Below are 19,903 nucleotides of genomic sequence, written 5' to 3' on the forward strand. Positions count from 1 at the left end.
ATTAATATAAGGACCTTTGCACTACATTTAAAGATCATGAAGATCAATATTTATTCTGAGGTCAGGGGAAAAAAATAATCAATCTTGCAGCAAAATGAGTCATTTAATATATTCTATCATCATAATAAAGTTTTTATATAAAAGTAGCATTGATATGTAAATAATGAATACTATGACATATGACTTCCCCTTCTCAAACAACTTTAGGTGAATAATTTCATATAAGTGGAAAACACATTATCCCTGAGTGCTTTGCCAAATTCCTCTTTGTTTCTCTAAGCCTCTTCACATACATTGCTGTATAGGAAAAAAGTGTCACTGCTTTCTGTAGATCAAGAACACTGGTATGTTACTGCTAATATTCCCATATTTTCTTCATTTCAATTCCTAGATATCCTTTGAAAATGCCTAGTATCTAAGTAATAAGCACTATGGAAGCTTAACAACCTTCCTCCTGCTCTCTATTGCTCATAAATAATTGCTTTCTAAAGATATGAGCAATAAAACCTTTGACATACAAGAGATAAGGAACACACCCAGAGTCTGACTGTCTTTTCAGTTATACTGATAGGACCTGGGAGTAACAGTTCATCCCAACAGCCAGTAAAATGATGCGAGAGCAGGAACAGACTTAGTGAGAGGAATCCTGACCCTGACTGGACAAACATGTTCTGTAGCTCATTCAAAAACCATACGTCACTTCTTTCCTGTTTCAGGCTTTTTGGTACCAGCAGGCTTGACCTCGTTGTATTAATCCCCTATTCTGGTTAGTTCAGGAGATAGAACTCGTTATGCATTTCCACAGTATTGGTAGCAAGGTGAATGTTAAAGGGAGAATGGGTAGACAAGTTACAGAGGCTAAAGTGGCCACTCCAGAAGTGAGGGAGTCATTCATTTGGGCTACTTAGCATTAAAACAAATGTCACCTATTGCCATTGTCATCTCTGTACTTTAATAGAGCTTTTCAAATAGTTTGTTTGTAGTATGATATTTAAGATGGAAGTTCCAAGACCTCCAATTTTTGGTATTTTCTTTAAGGATAGGACTAATTTCTTCCCTGCCTTTAAAAGTCTCAGCTGTTTTCTTCTGCTCTGTTTAACATGTAAAAGCCTTTAATACTTTGAACTTATTGTGAGATGCAAAATACAAGAACTGTCTATGTGGAAAACCTTAATCAGTCAGGAAGTTGGTAAATTATGTCTTCGTGCCATCCATATTGAGTGTCCATTACTCCTGGACATACCACATTAACTGACTCATTAGCTATTTCAAACCATATGGACTTAGGTTTGGGTGGGTTGCTCTGATAATATCCTGAGGTGAGCTTCCTAATTATTGTAATTATGTGATCTCAATCACGGGGCCAGTTGCACAAAATAGAGTCAAGAGTTTTTAAAATGGGTGTCAATGCACCTAGACAATGACTGAGTTGAGCAACATGCCCCCTGGATGTTGGAGATCCCTTGATACTACAAAAAGTAATTACTTTAAAAGTTCTAAGAAACTGGCAGGGAGCACAGTGACAACTGAATGAGCACAGCAAGCGCATGGGACTCTGCACAGATGTATGAACACAAATAGATTTCTCAGCAGAAAGAGGGAATCAGTCTGAAACTTGAAACCTTGTTGTCAGTGGTCTTAATACAGAGATGTTACATCTCCACTGTAAATTTAGCCATGATATTTTAAGCAACAAGGAGATCTGAAGTAGAGAGGAAGAATTAAATGTGGAAGTGCTAAAATGTCAGTGTTAAATACCACAAAAGCATCACAATGCAACAGTGACAGAAGCTACAAGCTGCTCAACTACAGTAGCAAATTCAAGGGGCTTTATGTATGTGATTCTGCAAGATTTCATATAATTGACTAAAATCTTTTCTACTCAAGCTTAGGTTTGAGCAAGAAGAAGAAAAAGTGATTGAAATAAGTGGAAAATGGATTGAATATTTATTGTACAGTACTTAACAACAAAGACAGAAACAAATACAGCCTCAGGACGGAGACAAAAAGAGTTTGTGGTGTTATTAAACACTTAAAGAAAGCACTTGCTCCCTGAGAATCTCGCCACACTTTTGAAATGCAACCCATGATAACACAGCATAGCTTTCTGTCACCCTCTATTCCAGAAAGATTAGGAGTAGAGTGCTGCTTCTAAACCACAGGTCAGGATAAAACTTCTAAAGTTTGCACCTTGCAGGCTTACTTCCAACTTCTGAAGTGCCTCTTAGGCATCTACAAATCCAAAAGGCCAGATATTAAATAGCACCAGACACCTGAATACATAACTAGATAGCAGAACCATACATTCCAGTTAGCTAGATATGTAACTTTAAACCACTGTATAAAGTGATCTACATTCTTCACCTCCAAACCAGAATACCTTACAGAAAAGCCTGCCCAGGACACTAGTGATAATCACAGAATAACCTAAGAAGTACAGCACCACCATTTTCTTTTCAAATAATACAGTAATAACCATACCTCTATCAACTCTGTAGAGAAGCTCAGATTTCTTCATATATTGTGTATCAGCAAATGTATCCCAAGCAAAATAAATTAAAAGAACTCTAAAGATATCAAGAGCACTGAAACAACCATCCAAACAGAGCTTCTTCCACCACTCCTAATATATAATTCTGCTTAATGAAACTCAGCTCATCTGAGCTGCATGAGGGATAGATTCTTCATGAGAAAGGCCTGTGGCTCTCAGCTGTTAGCAGCAATGTGCCATTAGGAAGTAAAATAACAGTAATTTGGTAGCATTTTCAGTTGTATACTTGTAGGATTTGTATATTTTTAGTCTTTTTAGCATATACACCTTTCTCCAATAAGGATTCCTAAATTTAGCAGAAATGTTGGCTTTATCACCTTGAAGGGAAATTGCTTCCATCATAATAAGGCTTTTCTGAAAAAAAAACACCAATCAACAAACAAAACCCCCCACCCTTCTATCTATCTATTCATCCCCTTTACATCACATCCTCAAACTGCTAATTTGAAGCAACTGTGAAGAGGCACTGGAGGCTTTAACCTACCTAAATGAAGCTCATGTTTCTTGGGAGGGTTGCTAATTGGCTGATGATAAGTAGAAGGAAAAAAAAAAAAAAAAAAAAAAAAAAAAAAAGCAGCTTTCTTAGTCCCACCCACAAAACACAGCAATGTGCTATTTATAGGGCAACAGGCCCAAGTATCAAGTTTTAATCTGATTAGAGCTTTTTTCAGGTAAAGTCTTTGATCTCTGTTATTTTTTAAAAAGATATATGTGTTAATTTTTTATTTTATCTTGTCTAGAACAGAATTGTATGAAAAACTTGCTAGTGGCATTAGCATACATTTTTTTGTAGGCCTAGTCATTATGGTTGTTTATTAATAAGCATCTAGATTTAAGTACTAAACAAACTAATTCTTCAGGAGTAGCCTAGCACATGCAGGAAACTCTTGTTTTCAGTGAACTTTTTTTGACTCAAAATTATTAGTCTCTATTACATTCCTGTGTGATTGTCTTTGAGGGTTTTTTAACTCTTGTAAAGAATGATAAAAGCTTCAAAATCTTTAACTTTACATCTATTCTTTCTCTTAAAAAAAAAAAACAACCTCCAACCAAACCCACAACTATTTTCTGTGACTTGTAGGGTATATATCATAAACACTTTTATACTATCCCTCTTAAAAAAAAAAAAAACAACCTCCAACCAAACCCACAACTATTTTCTGTGACTTGTAGGGTATATATCATAAACACTTTTATACTATAGGATAATGTTAAACTGCACAAGTTGTGAAAGAGCTACATATTAAAGATCACTAGGACTTCAGATACTTTTCCATTTGGATGGCACTGAAGCTGTAAACTTGCAATGTCTTTTATTTTAGAGTACTAGGAAACTTTTGTTTAAAAACTGAAGACCTTTAACCTCAGCTACCTATGTAGGTATCTGTCTTGTATGAGTCAAAGGGATGTTATGTAGCCTGACTTAAGTTTTCACAAACAGTAACAGATTATATTATGCCACTTTATTTAGTAACAATTAAATAGACACTTGTGTGTACCTATTTCTACTTTTAGTTTTGTTATTATCTAAAAAATTACTATTTTTAAAATAGCCTTTTCTGCTGACTTTGTTATTCCTCAGAACTGCATGAACTTTTTGTGATCTTATACATGCTCATGAATAAAAAGCACTAAATAAGTTCAAAACTATATTTCTGAACTGTAAAGTTTTGCATTGAACCTCAACCTTTCATTAAATCAATACACTAATTTATATTTCTGAACTGTAAAGTTTTGTATCGAACCTCAACCTTTCATTAAATCAATACACTCCACTAACTTCTTGATGTTACAGTATTCTCAACAGCTTCATGGGAACAAAAGGGAAATCAACTCTAGTTCTTGCGTATTTAAAAATAAAATAAAAATAAGAATGTTTAATCAGTTTTGTTTCTTTAGAATCATGTATCTTTCTATTCATTTATACTTAATCTGTTTTTTTCCTCCATGCAATTTCTACAAATTTTGAGTCTTTCAATTTATGGGGGTTCCTCCTGGTTCTACTAAAAAAAAAAAGCAAGCCTTAAACTATATAACAATGTAGATGTCTGCTAGCAATCTAATGCTATCACTGGTATCTGCTAAATGTCTAGAAGACAGATGCAAAACTGATCTGATTTGTTTTACTTCCTTATCCTGACATGGTATTTTTGTGGGCGGGGAAAGATAGCTCAGAAGCAGGAAACTGCTTAATACATGCTTTCATTTCAGTTTAATCATCTGACTACCTCTCTGTAACAGTTAAGCAAAAAGGCTTTCTCCTTAAACAGAGGCTGGTTCTCTGATTCCCAGGCAACTATTTGAAGACCATTTTCTTCTGAAAAAACCCTTCACCCATGGCAGAATGGTGGGTCTCATCCCAAGTGACATATAACCCCAGCAGCAATGCCCAAGAGGTGCTAACTCTCTCCATTTGAGTGGTAATGGTTTCTTTGATGCAGCACTGTGCATCTGTGGTTGGGGTGTTAGGTTTTTTTGAAAACACATAAAACAACCCCAACACCACCTTCCTACAGCCTGTTTAGATGGCTGTTGCAAAGGGGAGAAACCTTATGAAATGTTTTATGGCAATCTTGAATGTTTGCTTTATGACTGAGCTTTCTACTGGCAGTTCTTTAGCTGGTCCTTACAGTAACGCTAAAGCCACAAAGCCTGCAAAACTGGTGAAGCAGAAAGGGTTGTTATGTTGAGGCCTACTCTACTGGTGGCAATAAATATATATTTTACAGTTGTAATTTGTGTTAGTACTTATAAATTCATTTGCAAATTATGTAGTTGCTGAGGGTGTCCTGGAATTTGATTACTCTTGAACCTTTTTTGGAAAAGGACTTGTAGTCATTCCTTGGAAGATGTGGTGGTTACCAGTGACCTCTACCTAGGTGTAGTGGGTTTGCTGGGTGGGTGGGCCCTATTGATAGAGCAAAGCTCACACAAGATGGTGGCTTGTTGTCAGAAGTATGCCCTGTGAGCTTGGGAAGTAAAAAGACTCATCGTGTCCTTTATTACCAACACACGAGCTGATGGCAGTGTTGGGGCTGATCTTCCTGTATCTTTCTGGAGCACTGGCTGACCAGCCTGTGAGATGGCCATTGCCTCTTCACACCGTGCTACGGGGCTGCTGCTGGCTCCCAGCACTCCAAGCAATGCAAATCTCTACATCGTCTCAACCTGAGTGAAGACTGGAGCTGTTGCGGGCTGGTTTTGGGTAAGTATGGATGTTTGTGTGTGGAAATGACCCTGGAGTGGCCAGCTGTGGATCTACACCTGAACGATCCTGAGGTAAAAATGAAGTGGCCTGACTGAGGGGTGGCACCCTGGCAGCTCTCTGACTTCACTACAGCTCCTGAAGCCCTTGATGTGCATGAAACCCTCCTTTTTACCTGCGGCAGGGAACAGTCTGATCAATTTCTGCACGCTCCAAACCACTTTGAGGGGGTAAAAAAAATAAATTCCTCACCTGCGAAGCGCAGCTGAAAAAGCGGGAGCGCCGGAGCGGGCGGGGCCCCAGGTGCGCTGTCCCCGCCTCCCTTTCCCCCCGCAGTGACGCCTCGCCGCCTCAGGGCCGAGCGCCGCGCGACGGGGAGGCGGGAAACGGCGCGCGACACCCTCTCCCCGCCCCGGGCCCGGCCCCGCCTCGCTGAGGGGAGCGGGGCGGTGGCAGGAGTCCAGCCCCGCCGGCAGCCAGACAGGGCGGGCTGAGCCCTCAGAGTCCCGTCCGGGGCTAGCCCGGTACTGCCCCCCGTGCTGGGGTTTTCCCGCGGGAAGACGGCAGCCCGCCGCCTCCTCCTCCGCCTGGGCCCGGCCTCTGGGAAGTTCCCGGTTGGGAAGTTTGTAGCCAGCGCCTGGGGGAGGCCGCGGGGCCCCTGCGGAGGTGGGTGTGAGGGGAGCGAGCGGTACGGCCGAGCGCGGAGCGCTGACTGCCCCGGTCTCCTCGGCCGGTGGAGGGGAGGCCGTTGCGAGTGAGCCGCCCCGGCCGCTCAACTGAAGGGGGGCGGGGGAGAGGCGCCCGGCCGCCGTCCTGAGGGAGGAGGCGGCGGAGAGCTGGGCCCAGCCGCCGCCGTGAGGGCGAGGCCGCGGGGAGCCGGGCCCCTGCCTGGGGCCTGTTGGGCAGAGGACGTCGAGGGATAGTTTCTTCTGACAGAAGTTAACTACTTCTTTCATTTCTCCCATCCCCCTTCTCCCCCCCATCCCTCTGAAGGTGCCATGCCGCCTAAGGGTCGCGGCAGACGCAAGCTGCCAGTTCCTCTTCCAAGAGACATGATCCTGAAAGACACCGAAGGAAAAGTCTGGAGGCTGGGCACTCAGATCGGCCAGGGAGGATTTGGCTTGATCTATTTAGGTAAAATGCTGGTGATTATTAGAAGAGTGACTTGTACGTGTTTTTTGATAACTTTCTGACATGAATAACAAGACAGCATGGTTTTAAGAAGTTGCTGTTGTTTACATGCTGGTGGTCATTTGGGTTGAAGTGTGGTTTTCTGATGTTTGCAGTGCCCTGTTGGGTGTCTTTGTTGTTCAGAAGCCGTGGTGGTGGTGCAGCATGTTCTCCATGGGCCGTCCAGCCCAGTTTACTGGCTCCTAGTACACTTTTCTATGGAGCTTGCATGGGGTAGGCAAAGTGCTGCTGCTGTCAGACTACTGAAGAGCACTGCCAGGCAATGCTCTTCAAAGTAATGATGATGCTTTTCTGAGCTGCCACTTTGGACTTAGGCCAGCCTTGTGCTCTGGAGTGCCCTGGGTTTCCAGTTAGTGGAAATTTTATCTTCTGGCTAAGACTAAATCAGTTATCATCCAAGAAACATAACAGTAACAATAGGTTGCTGAGTGTTGCCTCTGAATTAAAGTCTTTCACCAGAGGTAGAAATGCAGTTCTTTATATGCTGTAGCCTAGATATGTTTCTGTATTTTCTTCAGAATAAGCTACTGCATTTCGCTCAGTGTGTGTTTTATAAGGAATGAATTGTTCTGAAAGGCAGTTTCTTAAGCACTTTGGGTCACTGGAAAGGATATAACATATGTTATTATTGCTGATCTCTATGAAAGAGCAAATCCTGTTTTCAAGGCAATATTATGAGTTTGGTGGGATTTTTTTGCATGACAAACATATACTGGCAGACTAGTCCATAGTAACTGTTAGGGACTAAATTGAGCTTCTATTAAGACAGCAGTAAAGAATTATCTAGAAGCAGTTTAGTACATCGTCCCTGGAGCCAACCATGATCTTCTAAAGTTAGAGGTATGTTAACTCTCTATTTGGGGTATTAGTGTTTAAAATTTGATCAGCAAGTCACTCCTATACATAAATCGCCTTTTTTAATGCATAAATCAGCTATACCTTCTTTTTTTCTGCTTTTCCTGTTTGTGTGTTTCTGCCATGGAAAATATGCTTTTGATTGTTTCCCAGTCTTGGTTTTTTTCAGTTGATCTCTTAATGATATTTCCCTCATATTGAGTGATTTGTCAGAAAATACTCTGTTAATATTGTTATACAGCATGAGCTTTTCACTTAGTGTGATTTCCAGATTTTTATAACGCGACAAGTTTTCATTAGAACAGGCATCGTATGTCATGAGCCTTCTCAGTTGTGTTCAGTAACTCTTTTCAAATATGCAGAGCTGTGCTACATTCAGTGTGGTTTCATGGAGGTGGAAGAGTTGTCTCTCAGTGTCTCAAATTGTAGTATCAGCCACCTACTGTAGGGAGAAAAGGTGTGAATTTTCTGTAGAAGGATTAGCATGTTTGGTCTGTTCTTTGCAGACGTAAATGTAGCACTTGTGTGCCTCTGGTCTCTTGGTGACAGATTTACTGTGGTCTTTGTTACATCTGTCTGGCTATCTCATGGTGCTTGTCTGCTTTTAGCTGTTAGGAACATGTTACATGGCATTTCCTCTCCTTCTTTTTATCCTCTTCATGTCCGTTATGGTTAATTGCAAAGAACCGAATGGCAACTGAGGGGACATATTTTATTTCATGGTGTGATAGTCCCCTATGTGGTCAGATGTTGCTTCTCTGAAGTGGTTGCCTAGTTGTACTGTTCTTCCAACTGTTAAAGTGTGGCTGTAAACTACAGGAGGGTGGACAATTTTACTTGTGCATCTGGACTTAAGTTGCACCTAGACTTTAGGTTGGAGTGGAGAAGATTTCTAGGGGAGGAAAAAAGGTCCAAGCTGGCACTTTATTCCACGGAATGCCTGTGTAAATGAAGCAAAAAGATTTCAGTAACAACCTAAATGCTGCTATTTCTGCTTTTCTGCCGAATAAGCACAGTCACTGAAAAACTTGGAGGAAACTAAGGTTGTGTATGTGTTTGCAAGAAGTGAATGAGTAAATTGCAGCAGTTGGTGGGCAAGGCCCTACGTCTCCCCTTGATTTAAGTTGAGGGTTTGTTTTACTTTGGACGAGACTCTGCTGCACTGAGTTTCCTCACCAGGTGCATGGTTTGAGGCTGTCGGGAGAACTATTTTGAATCGTTATGTTGCTTTTAGTATTTGGAGTGCATCTAGTGGGTTCCTGTGGTGGAGTTCTTGGTTTGGTTTCCTCTGGAATTCATATAGTTCACACATACCTAGCTGCTCTGCAGACTGAACCAGTGGGGATGACTGGGGTTTTCAACTATCTCCAGTCAAAGAAGAGTTGAAGGCTAGTGCACTTTTAGGATATTTACGTTCTTTTTCCTTTTGTTATATCTGATAGCTTTTTATGACCTTCTTTGAAACATTAGTTGGTTACCTTTGAGAGATGCTGTGCATAGAGCGTATATGAGATGTTACCATAAGAAAATAGACTTTAGCATGAGCTAAGAAGGAAAGTTAAGGTGTTTTTGGGTATTGCCATTGAAGGATAAAGGAAATGAAGACAGAAACTTGCAGAAGGCTCCCACAGAGAGAAGGGTCTGAGGGTGCAGTGCAGAAAGCAAGGTTGGAGTGGGTGTAGCTCTTCACGTGTAAGACAAAAAATGTCTTCCTGCAGCCCCGTCATTTTCTGTTGCAGTCAAATCACACTGGACCTTGTGGGTGGTAGAGCTTTTGGATTCAGTCAGTTTCATGCAGATTGGATTAGTTTTCTGCCTGATGACACAGACCACTGAAGTGATTTCATATATTGTGGTGTTTGTTGCAGCTTGGCTCTCACTGAACCGAGGTGGAAAGCAGTCAGTGGATTAGTTGAGAATGAGAATAAAATCTGGGACCCTTGGTATTACTATTTTGTGTTTTTTTGTAAGTGACAGCATGGCTGAAGAAATACAGCTGCCACTTTTATAATGGTATTTGTGTTCCTTCAATCTCTTCTTTCAGAAGGGGTGGTGAATGCTACATGTAGCGCTGAAGTGAAGGCTGAGTTCCTTTATAGCTCATTCTACAATTGAAAAGGGAAGTGGGCAAGATTTATCCCCAAGTATCGATGCTGACTGAAGTTCTATTGTTTACTCCACCTCCTTATCTCTAATATCTGTTTATATTGTGTAAAATACACTATTCAGTACCTCTTTTGGGCTTGACCCTACAAAAGACTGTAGCAGTCTTTGAGAGTGAAGGGAAGTGATGATGAAGCTTTGAGAGTAAGATACAGATGCTTGGTGCTGAGAGGCAGCTTCTCTCTCTATGCTGTTCAGACTGGTTTTTAGTGCATATACAGCAAGATATGGAAGGACCACTAAATTTTCAGTGAGAAGCTGACCCAGAAAGAGCTGTAGAAAGGTGGGCACGACAGGAGATAGGAGACAGGTTCAGCTGCCTGCCAGATATGAACAGGACAGCCCTTTTGTGAAAGTAAAGGTTAACTTTGCTGGCTATATCTTTTAATAAGTATTTTTACAGCAGCGGTGTAAAGATTTTGATGTGCGTTGTTATAGCTTAATTTCCCATTAAGGGTACTCCATACTCCATTAATCTATAACAATGTTCTGGAGAAATTTTACAGTATCTCTGCAAAATATATTTATAGGGGATGCATTCCATGGAAGGTTTGGTACACTAAATCAAAGCTGCTGAAAGCCATTTACTGACCCTGAACCTGGGGATGCAAATATTCTCTTCAGGTGTAGGGCTTCTAAACTTCTAATTAAGTACATGAAAGTTACCACTACCTACAAGTTCTGTCCTCCTTTGCCTCACAAATGTTTTCCCTGGTTTTCTGATTATTCTTTCTCATCTCTGCTGTTTTGTCTGTTTCTTTGTTAACTTGTTCCTTCCCTTGGATTATCCTTTGCATATTTATCTCCACCAGACTAAATCCAGCAGCAGAAGGCTTACAAATACTGATTCCTTCCAATTGCTTATGAAGCAGAGAGCTTCCTCTGGTGCCAGAAGGAATAGAAGCCATCTAGAGATGTTCTCTCCAGCTTTCCTTTTGTTGTAGCAAGAGCAATACGAATCATAAGATGAAATTAATTATGTTGTTGTATGTTAGAAGTTTTATTTTATTTTATTTTAGTTACTGGTGCTGATTTGCTCTCAGGCACCTCAGACAGAACTGTTATCCCTTTGATAAGTGGGAGCAGAATGGAGAGCAACTGAGGAAGAACATGACATTGGTGGCCTCACGGCTAGTTTGTAGCTCTGTAGAGAACATGGCAATACACTGGAAAATTAAGCAAGCGTTGACAAGGGTGCTACTGAGAGCCTTACATTCTCTCATTTATCTTCCTGATCACAGTCAGTAATTAACACCAGTCTTTATATAAATCATTTTCTAGTTCTGCTTCAAGCACTCTATTAATGCACGATTTGGACTGAAAATTTAAATGCAGAAAGGTCACACAACATTTTGTTAACATTCCACTGTCACGGTGAAATCTGCTGTACACAGCATTATCTACTTGCAGGCTTCTTTCTCATGGAAACAAATGGTTCTGCAAAATATTTATCTTTTTATATATAATTGTAGACACATGTTTGTTAGATGGTGTCTTTTACAATAGAACTTATTACATAGTAAATATATTTGAATTGTATTATGTGTGTATAGTGTAATGGAACTTTGTGATAGGTGAAAAACGTAGAGTTTTTAAACCATTTTTTGAAGCTGAATTTGCAGCAGGTGTTTATATATTGCTGTTTGACTGCTATTTTTGCATGTGTTGTTATAACATGGGAAGCACAAGAGAGTATGTATTGATAAATTCATTACCAAGTTCTGCCCTGCAGTATAGCCAGCATGCTATCCTTTTTTCCACACCTCCCACCCCCCCATTTTCTAAGAAGAGACAAAGAACATCTGCTTGAGCAGTAAACAGTGATTAAATCAGTGAATACTGTCTTTTAATACTAGCAGCACAGGGAGTTCTGCTGCTGCTGCTGGTGGAGGTAGGGAAGAGGTGTGGTTGTGGCCTTTTCTGCTTTTAAGCTTGGACCGTGGTACATTCTACTGTTCATATTCTGAGGCCTGATGTTCTGGGAATCAGACTGAGCCGTGAAAGAAAGGTTGTTTCTATTTCAGAAAGAGTTATTTTTGTGGATGATTTGTATAGCTGTGGGCAGGGGTGTGCATGTGTAAGGGAAGAGCTGAGTTGGTGGAAGCACATTTTGTCATCATTCCTTGGTTTGTGATGGGGAGCTGGCTTTAGCAATTGGTTCTAGAGAAATTAAGTACTTCAACAGTTGCTTAAATTAACTTCATTGAAGATATTTACTGTAGTGCATGAAACAAATGAAAAATGCAGTAACAATTATACCAAAAAAATATGTTCAGCATGAATTTTATAAATGCAATGGAAAGAAGACTATTAATAGCAAAACCTTGTAATTAATAGCACTGGCTGGTAACTATCTGGTTAGGGATGGATTTTTCTTGACCTTCAGATGTTAAAATGCATTTCAGCAAAGGTCTTATTGTACCTGCAGGTGTGAACCTTTGTGTGAAAATAAATTCATTGGCAACCAAACACTACTTCAGGAAAGAGTCTTTTTATCTAGACACTAATATTAAACTATACAAATACAGATAAAGTAAGTAGATTGCCTAATTTTTCACCCTATCCATGGGCAAAATAAATAAAAAATTTAGCCTGATTTTGCTACTTGGTTACTTAGGGCTCTGCACATGGTACAGGATCAGCCTGCTCTATCTGTTAAAGAGGAAATACTCCGTGCCTTCATGAGTTCTTGCTGGTGACTGTTTGCTCTTGAAGCCTCCCTCTTTCTTACTTTTTTTTTTTTTAAATCTCTTTGGGCCAAATGACTTAATTTTGAAAGCATAACTAATTTCTACACAGTCTAAAGCCTGTTGCAAAATTTGCAGAGACCATTATTATTCTACTTCAGCATTCTGTCGCATAATGTGTTGGGTTTTTTTTCCAGAGGTACAGACCTGTGATTTGGGAGCCATTCTGCGCTTCATTAGTCTACCTTGGGAGAGTGCTGGTCAGGGACAGAGACCCTGGCATAATAAGAAAAACTAGAAAGTCAAGAGAGCATGATTTTTAAATTTATGTGGGTTTTTTTTTGAATGGGCGATATATTTCTGAGCAGTGTTATATGGTAACAGGAAGAGCTTTGGACGAAAGATAGGGCACCTGTTGCCTTATGGAAGGCACTCCCTTCATCCGTCTTTGGCACCTGTACCCCACTGAAGCTGGCATGGTATCTTCTGAGTGGGCACTGTGTCAGACTAGCAGATGGGCTGGAGCAGAATCTTGCCAGAAAACAGTTTGTGCATCAAGTTTTAAATATTAGAGGCCTGGACTCCCATCTGAGAGTGCTGTAAGAGCAGACCATGCATAGCTTTTCTGCCTGGGGCTAAAGGATGTGTCATACCTATTCCAGCTTAGAGTAATTAACTTTGAAAGTCAAACAGTGGCTTCCGTTGCTGAATACAAAACTTTGGCTCTAGTGAATCAAGATTAGGGTTTCATAGAAAGGTGAGTAAGAAATGTAGTGAAATTTCCGACCAGTACTGAATGCTCTTAACTTAGAGACATTTGCACTTCTCTGCAAAACAGTTTAGCAGTTGAGCACAAACTTCTACCAAAACCAACTTAGGTCTTGTGGAGGATGGTTTCACAAGCGTGGTACAGAGGGCTATGTATGTGTAATTTGGTAATAAAAATCTACATTCATAAAGCTACCTAGAAGAAGAATCTAGGACGCTGCATAGAAAAGAGTCTGCCCAGGAACTGATGATGCATCTTTAAGTAACAATAAGAGCAGAGAAGCAGGTCTTCCTTGGGCTACATTAAAAATGGACTATAAACACCTTTCAGGCACTGAATGTTTCAGTTCTTGGGAAATACTGGATATTGCGAAGGTGGGGCGGGAAAACAATATACTTTGTTCACCTTAAATATTTGCCTTAGTACTCTCCATATGTAGGAAGTATTTGAAGTTGAGTGTTAAATAGCAGATGTTACTTTTTATTTATTTGTGTACATTTTGGGTTTAGTAACTATATTGCTGCAGCTTGGATCAGTTTTTATTGTTAGATGATCAGAGCAACACTTCTCCCTGTTTGTTAGCCAGTGAGTGTAACATCTCTTGGCTTGACTTAAATGGAGTCAGAATTTTTCCAGGTTTTCTCATAGGTAGCCTGTTACTTCAAAGCGTGGTATTTTTGAGGTTAGTTTTTAGTTCTGCAAAAAACTAATCTGGCAATATCACTCTTCAGAATTAGTTAACCAAAGAAAGCAAAAATAAAATACTTGCAACCCAAGAACTTCTGAAAATAATTCTATTTGTGTTTCCCTAACAAATATATCCTCAAAATATCCAGCAGTGGCAAAGACACCAGCTGTGGACAAGAGCGGGGATGTTTTTTCAAACTGCCAAATCAATGTTGTTTTCTTTTCCACTGTGTAAACTTTGTCAACAAAACTGGTTCTGTGAGAGCCATTGAAAATATTTCACCATATTCCAAATGTGACTGCCACAAATTAACTGCTAAAACTACAACAAGCACGTTTGAACTGGCAAATAGAATTGGCATGTTGCTTTGTCAGACTGCATACAATTGTGCTGTGTGGTTGTAGGAAATCGCAGTTCATCCAGAAACACTCTTTTGTTACCATGTCATATTAACATTTAGAAAGCTACATTAATTAAGGTTGTGGCACTCAGCAACAAAACGGATGAAATTCATGATTGAAGTGGATGATAAGGCCATAACTGCTGTGCCTGGGTGAAACTAGGGAATTCTGGACATAGGTTGATTTAAGTTATTTTCTGTGTTACGTAGGCTCAACAGTTGGAAATTATGGCGAAGACTGTGAATCTTATTGCACTGCTTTATTTCAGAGTGCATTTTAAATTTGTATGTTTTTCACTGCCATGGTAGCTGTGATTGTGGTATGAAGAGAAAATAGAGCTGTGCCCTTTGCCCTTAGCAAATGTTTTGTGAGACTCGTCTTGGCATGAAATGGAAACAGCCACAGCCCCCTGCACAGCTTCATCTTGCACCACTGTTCCCAGTTAACAATTACGCAGACAATGGTTTTGATTGTGTGCATACATCAACACCCCTCCTCCCAAATGTAAGGAGATGGTTTTATCAGCTAGAGATGCACAAACATAAACTGTAAACTGGGAATGCTCACGCTTGTTATGCTATTTCAAGATATCCTTTGCAAACATAATCTCACCATATAGTGCTCCTGGTACTCTATGTGTGTACTTATATGCCATTGGAGACCTCCTGCCTATCAGCATTGCTATCCTGCAGGGTCTCTGCTTACTGTCCTGCAGTCTAGCATTTAACTGATTGTAATATTATAAATAGCCATGTGCTACCACACAGAACGAGGCTAGCACATGGCTAATTACGAGTATACAGTAATTAACTATGAGCTAAACTCGCAGGAGAGTATGTGGTGGTGGTCTATGAGGTATGTAATCAGACTGTTTGTTAAACCTTGGGAGCCTTTCCAGTCTGTTAAATAACTATACATAGTAATGAGACAATTTTTTAAAAACCATTTATGTATATTTATGGACAAAAAATAGTCTGTCTTATTTCTAAGCTGTGGTTAAAATATTATTGCTGATAAATGAATGGTTAATTAAAAAGATGTAATAAAAGGTACGTATACAACTTCTGCTTATCTGTATGTTTGCCTAAGCATTATCTGTGTAAGAAGTTTAGAGTGTTTTTCACTGTGAATTTTATGCCTTGTTTCATGTATGTGCAGTAAAGTCAATAATATCATTCTCCCTTTGTGGATTTGAATGTCATGTTACTCATTTTGTGGAGCATCTTTTCCTGTATCTTTTTGAGCTTTGTCTGACTTTTTCTCCCTTTTCATATTGTAAAGATTTGCAGTTAGTTTTGTTTTTATTTTTCTTCAGGATGTTCTTTCAGTGTGACTCTGAAAAGCATCCACATCGCCACAGTGTAAGAACCATGAGGGTTAGACCCTTTTGCTCAGCTACCTCTCGTTAATTGCTCTTCTTCATTACCCTGACAGCTGTTACTGTCTGTTCCAGATTACCATGAATGAGGCCTCTCTTTATAAAATGTCAAGATGTCTACAGGGAAGTTAGATCAGACTCTTTCAAATACATTTACATTTGATGCCTCTCTATATCTATCAAACCATTGTTAAGTAACTTGTATTAAAATACATTTTCTTATATACAGTTTTTTTCTAGTCTGTGTCAGTAAGAGAGCACATCTAATTCTGTTTGGGTAACCTGATGTTGGATACAATGAAAACACATGGGATGTGTTCCTTTAAATTGAAGTCTTTAGCTATTAACACCTAGTCTACACATGGCAGAGAAAGTTTAAGGCTTAAGCACCTGTGCCTTAATTCCCAGTTCAGTTCAATACTATGGTAAGAACAAAGTTTACCAGAATTTCCTTCCTGGTAGTATGATAGTTTTAAATTGTATTCTAAATGTGATTGCTACTTGTTTGAGTCTATGGATAGCCGATACCTTCCAGAGTTCTTGTTTTAGGAATGTTCATTTTATCTTAATATGTTATTGCACAGAAGCATTCACATGGGGAACTGTCAAGCAGAAGGCAGTGGGGACTCTGTGGGTGTTTGGGGTATGTGTGCTGCCAGATTCAACCCAGATGCTGAATAGAATTGAAGGAAGATGGCAGCTGACGGAGTCTGTTCATTGTAAAAAATACTTTTATGCTCTGACCATCAAAAAATGTAAGCTTGGATGGTTTGATTAGATCCAAGTTTACTTGATTTTTATTATGCGGATAAAAGTCGTCTATTTTTGTGTGTGCTGGTAGTTGAAGTGTTTCACACCTGGACTGTTGTTGGTATTTGATCATTATAAGAAGTTTGAAAGGGACACTTATTTCCTAGGAACTGTATTCTTTTTAGGTTTTTTTCAGTGATCATTCTAAAAGATGATTTAGTCTCATTAAATTTTAATCCCAGTGTAGCTCTATGTAGCTTCAGTAGTATCAGAGAGAACTGATAGTTCTCTCAGGGTCAGAAGAAAATAGGATTGCATTGTCTGTGCAGAGAGGTTCTGTCTCCTGGGCTGTAATTGGCACATGTGGTCAATTATTGTTTTGAAATGTCTACTTGCACTAAGAGGCACAATCCCTCATCTCCCCTTTAGGCAGGTGGTGGCTGTGCTATCCCTAACTTAAGCCAGTGTCTAAATAATGTCAGAATAGAAATCAAGGTTTTAGGGCCAAATTAATTTGTAATAGAGGAAAGCAGACAATCCTGTCTAGAGGCATAATGTAGGTCATAACTTTTAAGTGGTGTCTTTGTCACGACAGTGGATTGACAGCAACCAAATACAGTGGTTATCCAATTGACTGGAATGACTTAAACATAATCTGTTATAATGGAATACCTCATTGTGGTGCAAACGTGAAATGGGGAAATCCTGCTTATTCCTTAATTAGCATCGAGGGAGAGCGTTCTGAAAACGTGGGTTAAAATTGCTTCTGCACTTGTTGATTAAAACTTCACTGTCTGTGGTGTTTTTGTTTTGTTTTTCCTTGAACTTGGCAAAACCTTTAAAAGCAGGACTTCAAACAAAACAGTGGGTATCTTTGTCGTGTATTTTTTGGTAACTTTATACAGCGTTAGCTTGGTCTTTGTTTGCAGTTCTATTTTGTTGCATACAGCTTGATCCTCATCTCTTTCTCATTTTGCAGCTTCCCCTCAAACTCATGTTCCTGTAGAAGATGATGCAGTGCATGTAATTAAAGTGGTAATGTGTAGATCTCATTTCTAAATTGTTCACTTGTATGCAGTTCTTTCTCTTAATTATCTATCCTTATTTTCAGCATTGGGTCTGTATTGCATGCTTGTAGCTTTTGTTCTTTTCCCCTGTTTTTTAGATCTTGATATACTTCCCCTGCTCGGGGAAAAATTGGCATTTTTGTGACATACAGTATTCCTTGACTTGTTTCTCTCCTTGATTACTGTCCTCAACAGTTTAGTAAGGAAAATCAGACTATGAACTTATATACACCTGATCTACAATATTTCTGAAAATAGTGTCTTAATTCCTGAAAGAATCTATATTGTTTATGGAAATATGCTGCCAAACAACTTTTCTTTTTAGCTACTTGTTAAAATTGCATTTCAGATGGCATTGTATAAGGGAGGTGGGGAAAAAAAGAGGTTTCATTGTCTTTGAATTTCTCAGATGCTTTTCTTTAGAAACTGATGTCTTTCTAATGCATTTTATGATACTAAGTTTATTTATTCTCAATAGGAATATCTTGAAAATGGCCCCTTATTTTCTGAACTGAAATTCTACCAGAGGGCTGCAAAACAAGAGCATAGTAAGTAATATATCAGTTCTGATTCGGGCAGATTTAAGAACAAGTTTGGGTTTAACTCATTCTAATAGCTGTTGCTTTAGAGCTTGTTAGCCAACTCTTTTCATATACACTGAACTAATTCTAGTTGGTGCTATAATAATTTTAGATTACTATAGGTTTCTTTACTTGAATGTCAGCCTTGTGCTTTCTGATCAGAAGGGAGAATAGAAGCGTGCCAAATTTATTATGTGCACACTTCAGAGTGCACAATACTGAATGGACTTCAGAGAGAGGCCTGCCTTAGTACAGAGGTACTACATGAACTAATTGGTGATTGTATTTCTGCTAGTAACTATTTCCATGTGCAGAGCTAAGAGTGTGTGTAATCATCATAGGATTTAGTAGTAATCAACGCACTTGATTCTGCAGACCCTTGAGCATGGATGTGATTTATTCATGGGAACTGTCCTAAAGACTTTAGATGACTTAGATTGCTGGTAGACTTAAGCACTTTTGATAGCTTGAAGCATTCTGTATTGAATAAAGTAGAGCTTCTAAAGGAATTATTTCTTCAGCTATTGGTAATTGCTTATCTGCCTTCTAAGGGAACAAAATACCACATTGCTAGAACAAAAAACTACTGCTTTTTTGCAGAATGTGGGGAACTTCAGAGTAACATTGTGGTCTGAATTGTTTGCTATACAAACTGCTGAATAAGTCTTATTTGTTTCTGTGTTTCATTCAAAGTCTTGGCTTGATAGCTGAAACAAAACCAACAAACAAACTTACACCAAACATTAAATTCTCTAGCTACCTTTAACCCAATGTTATTTTTTTATCATTATTACAGTAAGAAAATGGATGAGTCTCAAAAAAATAAGATGTTTAGGAATTCCGGTGTTTTGGGGATCAGGCTTGGCTGAGTACAAGGGAAAAAGGTAATAAGATGAATTGTAATTAAGACTCAAATTGAGTGAAAATCCATTTGCAACAAATCGGATATAAGTCATTTCAATCTGACACAAACCTGCAGTCTTGTCTTAAAAGGTTCCTCCCTTTTCTGTATTTCCTGATAGCTATAGATTCATGGTCATGGAGAGACTAGGGGAAGACCTTCAAAGAATCTTTGAAGATTGTGGAAGCAGATTTAAGAAGGACACTGTTCTGCAACTTGGGGCACGAATGGTATGTACAGAGAGAGAGGAAATTGCTACGTCTCAAACTTGCTAGAAAACTATCTTTCTAATATAGTTCCTTTAGTTAGCTCCTGAGTTTTTGATTAAACTTGTGTAAATGCTATAGATTTTCTTATTTTTCATGTTGGTTTTTTTTTTTTTAATACAATAAGTATTAAATAGAAAATCAGGACCACCTGCAGACTGGAAGTTGGTGGATTTACAGCAAAATATTTTTCTAATAGACTAAAACATACACCATGCACTTCAAAATGTGTGTCTAGACTGAGATGTGTAAGCCTATTCTCTTATGCTTTAACATGTATTGATTCTTTTTTTTACCCCCAATGTCTGAAGGGTATTGTATTAGACATCCATATTTGTCAAAGTTTACAATTGAAAGCCCTGCATGCAAAATTTTTGGTGTATTTGCTGAACAGCCCAGTTTTAGGCTAGTCTGCAAATATCAGTTTTGTTTTCAAATGTGTGTTGACTG

At 39.2% G+C, this 19,903-nt stretch overlaps 1 protein-coding gene across 1 annotated transcript in view; it reads left to right on the top strand.

Annotated features, from left to right (window-relative positions):
* The first annotated feature begins 6,208 nt into the window (after positions 1-6,208).
* VRK2 (vaccinia related kinase 2) overlaps positions 6,209-19,903 on the top strand; it is a 43,397-nt gene continuing 29,702 nt past the window's right edge. Inside the window, exons 1-6 of the mRNA XM_014966442.1 lie at positions 6,209-6,422; positions 6,750-6,890; positions 17,618-17,673; positions 18,184-18,253; positions 19,083-19,170; positions 19,309-19,417. Of these exons, the coding sequence (XP_014821928.1) occupies positions 6,755-6,890; positions 17,618-17,673; positions 18,184-18,253; positions 19,083-19,170; positions 19,309-19,417 (459 nt within the window). The 5' untranslated portion in view covers positions 6,209-6,422; positions 6,750-6,754. The remainder of the gene's footprint in view (positions 6,423-6,749; positions 6,891-17,617; positions 17,674-18,183; positions 18,254-19,082; positions 19,171-19,308; positions 19,418-19,903) is intronic.

The sequence above is a fragment of the Calidris pugnax genome, unplaced genomic scaffold (assembly GCF_001431845.1).
Source record: "Calidris pugnax isolate Ruff unplaced genomic scaffold, ASM143184v1 scaffold31, whole genome shotgun sequence".
NCBI classification, from domain to species: domain Eukaryota; kingdom Metazoa; phylum Chordata; class Aves; order Charadriiformes; family Scolopacidae; genus Calidris; species Calidris pugnax.